The sequence below is a fragment of the Coregonus clupeaformis genome, chromosome 13 (assembly GCF_020615455.1).
Source record: "Coregonus clupeaformis isolate EN_2021a chromosome 13, ASM2061545v1, whole genome shotgun sequence".
NCBI lineage: Eukaryota > Metazoa > Chordata > Actinopteri > Salmoniformes > Salmonidae > Coregonus > Coregonus clupeaformis.
In genome coordinates this window covers 49,195,631-49,206,268 of record NC_059204.1, presented here as the reverse complement: position 1 = coordinate 49,206,268, position 10,638 = coordinate 49,195,631, and the positions used below count along the sequence as shown (strand labels likewise).

The window sequence follows — 10,638 nt, the reverse complement described above, 5'->3', positions numbered from 1 at the left end:
TATTTGATACACTGCCGATTTTGCAGGTTTTCCTACTTACAAAGCATGTAGAGGTCTGTAATTTTTTAACATAGGTACACTTCAACTGTGAGAGACGGAATCTAAAACAAAAATCCAGAAAATCACATTGTATGATTTTTAAGTTATTAATTTGCATTTTATTGCATGACATAAGTATTTGATACATCAGAAAAGCAGAACTTAATATTTGGTACAGAAACCTTTGTTTGCAATTACAGAGATCATACGTTTCCTGTAGGTCTTGACCAGGTTTGCACACACTGCAGCAGGGATTTTGGCCCACTCCTCCATACAGACCTTCTCCAGATCCTTCAGGTTTCGGGGTTGTCGCTGGGCAATACGGACTTTCAGCTCCCTCCAAAGATATTCTATTGGGTTCAGGTCTGGAGACTGGCTAGGCCACTCCAGGACCTTGAGATGCTTCTTACGGAGCCACTCCTTAGTTGGCCTGGCTGTGTGTTTCGGGTCGTTGTCATGCTGGAAGACCCAGCCACGACCCATCTTCAATGCTCTTACTGAGGGAAGGAGGTTGTTGGCCAAGATCTCGCGATACATGGCCCCATCCATCCTCCCCCTCAATACGGTGCAGTCGTCCTGTCCCCTTTGCAGAAAAGCATCCCCAAAGAATGATGTTTCCACCTCCATGCTTCACGGTTGGGATGGTGTTCTTGGGGTTGTACTCATCCTTCTTCTTCCTCCAAACACGGCGAGTGGAGTTTAGACCAAAAAGCTCTATTTTTGTCTCATCAGACCACATGACCTTCTCCCATTCCTCCTCTGGATCTCCAGATAGGGTTCTTCAATCCTGGTCCTGGAGGGCCGAAACTTCTGTTTTTTATTTCTACCTGGTAGTTAATTGCACTCACCTGGTTTTCCCAGGTCTGAATTAGCCCCTGATTAGAAGGAGAGGATGAAAAACAGAGGTGTTTCGGCCCTCCAGGACCAGGATTGAAGAACCCTGATCCAGATGGTCATTGGCAAACTTCAGACGGGCCTGGACATGCGCTGGCTTGAGCAGGGGGACCTTGCGTGCGCTGCAGGATTTTAATCCATGACGGCGTAGTGTGTTACTAATGGTTTTCTTTGAGACTGTGGTCCCAGCTCTCTTCAGGTCATTGACCAGGTCCTGCCGTGTAGTTCTGGGCTGATCCCTCACCTTCCTCATGATCATTGATGCCCCACGAGGTGAGATCTTGCATGGAGCCCCAGACCGAGGGTGATTGACCGTCATCTTGAACTTCTTCCATTTTCTAATAATTGAGCCAACAGTTGTTGCCTTCTAACCAAGCTGCTTGCCTATTGTCCTGTAGCCCATCCCAGCCTAGTGCAGGTCTACAATTTTATCCCTGATGTCCTTACACAGCTCTCTGGTCTTGGCCATTGTGGAGAGGTTGGAGTCTGTTTGATTGAGTGTGTGGACAGGTGTCTTTTATACAGGTAACGAGTTCAAACAGGTGCAGTTAATACAGGTAATGAATGGAGAACAGGAGGGCTTCTTAAAGAAAAACTAACAGGTCTGTGAGAGCCGGAATTCTTACTGGTTGGTAGGTGATCAAATACTTATGTCATGGAATAAAATGCAAATTAATTACTTAAAAATCATACAATGTGATTTTCTGGATTTTTGTTTTAGATTCCTTCTCTCACAGTTGAAGTGTACCTATGATAAAACTTACAGACCTCTACATGCTTTGTAAGTAGGAAAACCTGCAAAATCGGCAGTGTATCAAATACTTGTTCTCCCCACTGTATGTTTGACTAATATCGATGCTACATAGGCCGTTTTCTATCAGAGAAGTGGTTTATTGCCTTCAGTTGCGTGCTTTTAGAAAGCTGAACTTGAAAATGGGCTGTGATTGTCAAGTAACTCATATCATGCATTTATTTCAGGGCTATCTGGCTAACTCATTGATCTTGCATTCTGGAACAAAAAGATCCCACCTTGTCTAGCGTATTTTGTTTTGTCGGCATTTGGAAAGTTTACCGAAAATGTTTCCATTCCATCAGGCCTGTCATGGCATTTTTTATGCAACATGTACTTCACTCGCATAAAAAGTTTGGTTGGAAACCTGGTTAGTGTCGACAAAAAAACTGGACAAGTTAATGGAAACATAGCTACTGATCGTAATAAGAAAATAAATAACTGGCAAAACAAATGCATTATTTATTTGGTAACTTTATTTAAGTCACCCCCCTCCCCTAATTTGTAAAATGAAACCAAACTAATGAATAAAAAAAGGTGTGGAAAATAAATATAATGTTTATACTGGAATATAATTTAATGTAGTCCATCAAATATCTTTGCACCCAAAGCAAAACTCCCAATAGCCCCCTCTGTACACCTTCAGTTTCTCCCCAAAAATGCCAACCCTTGTGAAATGTAAATTATACACTTCAGAATTAAATAGGTTGTTTTATATTATTCAGTCAAAATATCCACCAACAGTTTGTCTGGCTTACCACTCATTAACAGTATTCAAATGAATAGCTGTACTTTCGAGGCACATACAAAATTAATTTAAAAAAAAAGATTAACAATGTCATCCTTTGTTTGTTTAAAAACTCTCCTGCAGAAAATCTACTGCATATCAGCAATGGATAGTGATACAATATAACAACTCAGATGCAAATAAAGACTGCAACTGCATAGTGCAATCCTCATTCCCCAAAGAAGTCACCATTTCCTATTGAAATGGAGTCCCAAGGGGTCCTTGCATTCAACATAAGGACATGAAGTCTGCTGCTAATGCAAACATACTGATCCTCATCTGTGGCCAAGTAAATATACAATTCTTGATTTGTATTATGCAAGGCTAGCAGGAGAGGTGGTCTCTTTCCTTTAAGCCATAGAAAACCAAATGAGTGGGGCTGAGCTGAGGGACCGAAGAGGGCATGGAAGAGGAAGGAAACCGGGGGTTCCCCTACCCCATTTAAGAGCGCAAAATTGGGATACACGGGAGAGGCTTGGATAGGTGGGAAGATAGGTAGGAAATGGGAGATTTTAGAGAATGGAGATTGAGGAATTGGGGGGAATAGCTAGATGATGATGATAGTGGTCTGTAGAGTGTGAAGGGACCACCAGCAGGCAGGGCGCCAGAGGCTAGGTGCTCTACTCTAGATCAGGTCAGCCACATTCATGGGCATCTCTTCTACTGTGGTGTTGTAGAATGTCTCAATGTCCCGGAGTGTGCGCTTGTCCTCCTCAGTCACCATGTTGATGGCAACACCCTTCCTGCCGAAACGGCCTCCTCTCCCGATCCTGGCACACAACAAGCAAAGACAAGGTTAATATGAACCCTGCCGATTTGCATTTATAATTAAAACAGTATTGAAATAAACAAACCAGGAGGAATGTGAGCAGGAAAATATAGAAAACTCTGGAAATGTAAAAAAAAGCAGGAATTCCTGATTAATTTGCTTCATGACTAGTGCATGCATGCCCCTAGGGTGGCAACAAATTCTACGGGTGGAATTCAAACCAGAGTTAAGCGCACGCAAATTATATATAATTCCCTTTTTATGCACTTCTCTCTATGCATATTCTGACCTTTAATTTAAGCACGAGAATAGCATACTATTCATACGCTATTCGTTTGGGGTGGAGATCCAAAAAAATGAAGTTGTGGCAGAGGTGTCTTTACAGATAACTGACCTCTACTTAATTCCCCCACCTTTACGCACGATGAATAAGGTCGAGCAACCTGTCAGTTCCAAGTGGAACATCTTTATTTTTTCTAATAGAAATAACACCATTCTCCATGCACTGTAATTTACAAATTGATAAGCGCTATTGATTAGAGCTAGGTAAATGAGTAAGTCGTTTGGATAAGGGGATTGTAAATATATCTAAATGTGAAACCAGTCATATGGTAGCAAACTGAAGCATATCAACATATCAGCTTTTCCACAGTGAAGTTCATGAAATGCTGGCCTTATAACTTGGGGTGAAATTTGGAGACCCAAGCTTATAGGCTTCCGTAGCCATGCGCAAATGACAGTATAACGCCAAACCTACAGAGTTGATTTATGATTTCTAGAATGTTTTAATTACAGTGAGCTCCAAAAGTATTGGGACAGTGACACATTTTGTTGTTTTGGCTCTGTACTCCAGCACTTTGGATTTGAAATTATACAATGACTAGGAGGTTAAAGTGCAGACTATCAGCAGACCTTTAGGGTATTTTCATCCATATCGGGTGAACCATTTATAAATTACAGAAATCTTTATACATAGTCCCCGCATTTTAGGGGACCAAAAGTATTGGGACAAATTGACTTATGTGTATCTTTCATTTAAAAAATGTATCAAGATCAGAGTATTTGTAAATCTACCAATTGGTGCTGAAAAGGAGACGAATGTGTGTATTTACATGGCTTTCTTTCACTGATCCATAATATTCTGATGCGTTAGTGAGTGTTGAACATTTTAATTAAAAAGGTACAGCAAATTTAAAGGGATGGCTTTAGATAAATGTACTGAAAACCTTATTGAAAACTACACAAGACAATCTGTTGACCAGCAAGTGGAACGGTTTCAGCAGGTTTTTTTTCTTCTGGTTAGGCTATCGATTTCTGGCTCCCTTTAGACATTTATGGGTCTTAATTATTTAATCAAACAGCATGCTTAAAGCATCAGACAAGTTCAGTACATTTAGTTGATTTTATTAAAAATACATAAGGTGTGGGTCTATACAGTGAGGGAAAACAGTATTTGATCCCCTGCTGATTTTGCACGTTTGCCCACTGACAAAGAAATGATCAGTCTATAATTTTAATGGTAGGTTTATTTGAACAGTGAGAGACAGAATAACAACAAAAAAATCCAGAAAAACGCATGTCAAAAATGTTATAAATTGATTTGCATTTTAATGTGTTTTTCTTGATTTTTTTGTTGTTATTCTGTCTCTCACTGTTCAAATAAACCTACCATTAAAATTATAGACTGATAATTTATTTGTCAGTGGGCAAACGTACAAAATCAGCAGGGGATCAAATACTTTTTTCCCTCACTGTATATGGAAAAGTACACGTTTAAAAATGTAAACCAATCGATTGGTCGAAAGAAAAGACCACTCTTGGTCGACCAATATTGTTTTGGGTCGGGGACAACCCTAATCAATACAACCAGTCACTACAAAGAAACAGGCATCTTTCCTAACTCAGTTGCCAGAGAGGAAGGAAATCACTCAGGGATTTCACGAGGCCAATCGTGACTTTAAAACCGTTACAGAGTTTAATGGCTGTGATAGGAGAAGACTGAAGTTGAATCAAAAACATTGTAAGAGCTTCGCACACCTGGATTGTACAATATTTGCACATTATTCTTTCAAAATTCTTCAAGCTCTGTCAAGTTGGTTGTTGCTAGACAGCCATTTTCAAGTCTTTCCATAGATTTTCAAGCGGATTTAAGTCAAAACTGTAACTAGGCCACTCCGGAACATTCAACGTCATCTTGTTATGCAACTCCAGTGTAGATTTGGCCTAGCGTTTTAGATTATAGTCCTGCTGCAAGGTGAATTTGTCGCCCAGTGTCTGTTGGAAAGCAGACTGAACCAGGTTTTCCTCAAGGATTTTGCCTGTGCTTATAGCTGTAGTCCATTTATTTTTATCCTAAAACACTTTGTATTCCTTGCCGATGACAAGCATACCCATAACATGATGCAGCCACCACCATGCTTGAAAATATGAAGAGTGGTACTCAGTGTTGTGTTGGATTTGCCCCTAACATAACACTTTGGAGAATGGTGTCCACTTGGAACTGACTTGTCGCTCAACCTTATTCATTGTTTCATCACGAGTAGAGGTGGTGGAATTATGAGGGAATTAAGTCAAGGTCAGAATACAGCATATCTGTAGACGCAGCTCCGCCACACCATTTATGTGAATAGCATGCTATTCTCATGCTTAAGTTCAAGGTCAGAATACGCATAGATAGAAAAAAATTGCATAAAAAGGAAATTACGTTCAATTTACGTGCGCTTAACTCGGGTCGGAATTCCCCCCTAATTGATTTCAATGGGGCTTTCTCCATTCTGATTATTTATACTGTTCAATCAAAATAAATACTCTGCATTTGAATCAATTTCTGCACTCCTTTGAGATCATTTCCACACTGCTACAATGGGTGTGCACAATATGGGCCCAAAAATCTAGGCCTTAATATTTAACAAAAATTGCAATTGCGATTTAGATCAAAACACTTGGGTGAACTGATGAAATCATGGAAATAGAATGATTATTCTAATTCTATAGTTAGAATATAATAGTGGGCACTTTGAATACAGTGTTTGACATGACAACGAATGAAAAAGCCAGGGAGAAATTATTGTTACAGGGTAGGAACCAAAGTGTTGGTCAGTGTTTCCTAGGGGACCCTATAATCTAGCTACATTAAAATGTTCTCTCTTAGCTACTTCATGTAGCTAACATATTCATGGTTCGCCTATTCCTCTCTGATTTAGAAGATACTGTTGGACAAACACAATAATGATCTAGGCCTACACCAGCACTGGGATCAGGCTGTATTAGCTAGCTACGTTTGCTCCGACTCAGTACACTTATTAGCTAACTAGCGATTAGCATTAGTGGCTAAAACTATACAATTTTAGCAACAACTTGCTAAGAAAAGACACCAGCTGTTTGCAGACTGCAAGATACACAAACTAATAGTGTAATTATAGAACGCTTGACGCTTGTTGACATCAACATCTTGTCGCAAGTGCAGCATTAACCATGCATACTGAGCGCAAGTGGTCTTGTGGTCGAGCAACAACAACTGCACTCCTTGAGTGACGGGGCGCTGATTGGTCTGTGTGGAAAGCGGCATAGAGAGGGAGAGAGTGAGAGGAGATGACTCAAGTAGCGAAGTAGCATATCATATTTAACAAACCAAACATTCAAATACCATTATAGAAGGTAAAGTAAAATCACACACCGGGCCGTGCATCAATACCGGTATATAGTAAAATACGGCCAGCCCTAAGGGTCCCTCCTACCTGTGAATGTAGTTCTCACGGTTGGTCGGCAGGTCATAGTTAATAACCAGAGACACCTGCTGAACATCAATTCCTCGAGCCTGAAAGGAGAAACATGATTAGCACTCCTTCAATGCCTGACCTCTAGCTGTATTACCCTGCACACTGGTGCAGGCTAGCTTAGTCCTGTGTGGATCAGTTGGTAAGAGTGTGTGGTGCTAGCAATGCCAAAGGTTATGGGTTCAGATCCAATAGGGATCACATACTAAAAATGTTGCCACTTGATTAAAATGTTGTCATCACTGTTCTTTAAGAGTAGGCTGATTAAATAGATCATATAGAGCCCACTTACACATTGGATTAATATAATAAGATATTAATATAATTTTACATCCAACATATGAAAAGATTCAGGGCACAGCGTGCTCTACCAAGGTAGTAGGGTGCTGTGGCGTCTCCAGAACTCAACTCACCAGCAGATCTGTGGTGATGAGGACACGGCTGGAGCCAGAGCGGAACTCCCTCATGATCAGGTCCCTCTCCTTCTGGTCCATGTCACCGTGCTGGGGAGGAAGGAAGACATTACATTTAGCAGACACTCTTATACAGAGACACTTATAGTCAGACAAGATAGTTAGCCTGGATCTGACATCACATTAGTGAATGAACACCACAAGCATTTCATGAATCTCTTTACTGTACCAAGAACAAACAGTTACAGAAACCATCAAAAAGACCAACAAATGCTGATCTATGGAAATCATAGAAATGCTTATCTAACCAGATCAACGGGATGTTTTCTGCACAAATATAGGCACTAAGAAGTACAGGAGGAACTTTGTGACAAAGACAGGAACTATACTGTGGAGATCGAAGGCTGTGGCTTCTATAGATAATGTAAACGAATGTGTTTAATGTAAACAATGACATCAATAGGATAAATTACACAGACACGTCAACACTGTGCCTGTATTAAGTGTTCAACTCAATGACGAGTTTGTGCCCATAGCATGAACCAACCTGTTGCTCACGGCACAGAGTCGGCTGGGATGAATATGGCTTTGTCTCTCCCCCCCGGCAGATAAGACTCAGTGCCACTCAAAAGACACTACCCAGTGACAGGGGTGGAACTAACCACTTAAAAACATCAATGGCACTCTCTCAAAGCAATCTGTGTCTAGTTTCCCAGATACAGATTAAGCTAGTCCTGGAGATCATGCTTTTAGTCCAGGACTAGTCTTAAATTGGCACCTGGAAACCCAGCTCATAAACTGTTATCAGTTTTCAGAAAGTATTCACACACCTTGACTTTTTCCACATTTTGTTGTGATACTGCCTGAATTTAAAATGGATACAATTTAGATTATTTTGTCACTGGCCTAAACACGATTCCCCCATAATATCAAATTGGAATTAAGTTTGGCGAAACTTTGGCCTCCCGAGTGGCGCAGCGGTCTAAGGCACTGCATCGCAGTGCTTGAGGCGTCACTACAGAACCGGCTTCCATCCCAGGCTGTGTCACAGCTGGCCGTGACCGGGAGACCCATGAGGCGGCGCACAATTGCAGTAGTTATTTAACACCGTCGCGCTCTAGCGACTCCTTGTGGAGGGCCGGGCGCCTGCAAGCTAACTTCGGTTGCAAGCTTGACGGTGTTTCCTCCGACACATTGGTGCGGCTGGCTTCCGGGGTAAGCGAACAATGTGTCAAGAAGCAGTGCGGCTTGGCAGGTTCGTGTTTCGGAGGACGCATGGCTCTCGACCTTTGCCTCTCCCGAGTCCGTAGGGGAGTCGCAGCGATGGGACAAGACTGTAACTACCAATTGGATATCACGAAATTTGGGAGAGTACAAAATCAGCATATGTCACAGTACTTTACATCAGCATATGTCACAAAGTGCTTATACAGAAACCCAGCCTAAAACCGCAGAGAGCAAGCAATGCAGAAGGAGTAAATATTTGCTTAACAAGTCACATAATATACAGTGATGGAAAAAAGTATTTGATCCCCTGCTGATTTTGTACGTTTGCCCGCTGACAAAGACATGATCAGTCTATAATTTTAATGGTAGGTTTATTTGAACAGTGAGAGACAGAATAACAACGAAAATCCAGAAAAACGCATGTCAAAAATGTTATAAATTGATTTGCATTTTAATGAGGGAAATAAGTATTTGACCCCTCTGCAAAACGTGACTTAGTACTTGGTGGCAAAACCCTTGTTGGCAATCACAGAGGTCAGACGTTTCTTGTAGTTGGCCACCAGGTTTGCACACATCTCAGGAGGGATTTTGTCCCACTACTCTTTGCTGATCTTCTCCAAGTCATTAAGGTTTCGAGCCTGACGTTTGGCAACTCGAACCTTCAGCTCCCTCCACATATTGTCTATGGGATTAAGGTCTGGAGACTGGCTAGGCCACTCCAGGACCTTAATGTGCTTCTTCTTGAGCCATTCCTTTGTTGCCTTGGCCGTGTGTTTTGGGTCATAGTCATGCTGGAATACCCATCCACGACCTATTTTCAATGCCCTGGCTGAGGGAAGGAGGTTCTCACCCAAGATTTGACGGTACATGGCCCCGTCCATTGTCCCTTTGATGCGGTGAAGTTGTCCTGTCACCTTAGCAGAAAAACACCCCCAAAGGTGGGGATGGTGTTCTTGGGGTCATAGGCAGCATTCCTCCTCCTCCAAACACAGAGAGTTGAGTTGATGCCAAAGAGCTCGATTTGTGTCTCATCTGACCACAACACTTTCACCCAGTTCTCCTCTGAATCATTCAGATGTTCATTGGCAAACTTCAGACGGCCCTGTATGTGCTTTCTTGAGCAGGGGGACCTTGCGGGCGCTGCAGGATTTCAGTCCTTCACGGCGTAGTGTGTTACCAATTGTTTTCTTGGTGACTATGGTCCCAGCTGCCTTGAGATCTTGACAAGATCCTCCCGTGTAGTTCTGGGCTGATTCCTCACCGTTCTCATGATCATTGCAACTCCACGAGGTGAGATCTTGCATGGAGCCCCAGGCCGAGGGAGATTGACAGTTATTTTGTGTTTCTTCCATTTGCGAATAATCGCACCAACTGTTGTCACCTTCTCACCAACCTGCTTGGCGATGGTCTTGTAGCCCATTCCAGCCTTGTGTAGGTCTACAATCTTGTCCCTGACATCCTTGGAGAGCTCTTTGGTCTTGGCCATGGTGGAGAGTTTGGAATGCCATACAACAATCCTTCAGTAGCCTCCAACTGCTCTTAAACACTAGTAAAACTAAATGCATGCTTTTCAATCGAACGCTGCTGGCACCCGCCCACCCGACTAGAATCACCACTCTCGACGGGTCTGACCTAGAGTATGTGGACAACTACAAATACCTAGGTGTCTGGTTAGACTGTAAACTCAACTTCCAGACTCACATAAAGAATCTCCAATCCAAAGTTAAATCTAGAATCGGCTTCCTATTTCGCAATAAAGCCTCCTTCACTCATGCTGCCAAACATGCCCTCGTAAAACTGACTATCCTACCGATCCTTGACTTCGGCGATGTAATTTACAAAATAGCCTCCAACACTCTACTCAGCAAATTGGATGTAGTCTATCACAGTGCCATCCGTTTTGTCTCCAAAGCCCCATACACTACCCACCACTGTGACCTGTA

General features: G+C 42.1%; 1 protein-coding gene across 1 annotated transcript in view; it reads right to left on the bottom strand.

Annotated features, from left to right (window-relative positions):
* Positions 1–2,179: 2,179 nt before the first annotated feature.
* Positions 2,180–10,638, bottom strand: part of LOC121579686 (eukaryotic initiation factor 4A-I) — a 63,480-nt gene continuing 55,021 nt past the window's right edge. The window contains exons 9-11 of the mRNA XM_041894487.2: positions 7,469–7,558; positions 7,017–7,096; positions 2,180–3,280 (exon numbers count right to left, since the gene is read on the bottom strand). Of these exons, the coding sequence (XP_041750421.1) occupies positions 3,136–3,280; positions 7,017–7,096; positions 7,469–7,558 (315 nt within the window). The 3' untranslated portion in view covers positions 2,180–3,135. The remainder of the gene's footprint in view (positions 3,281–7,016; positions 7,097–7,468; positions 7,559–10,638) is intronic.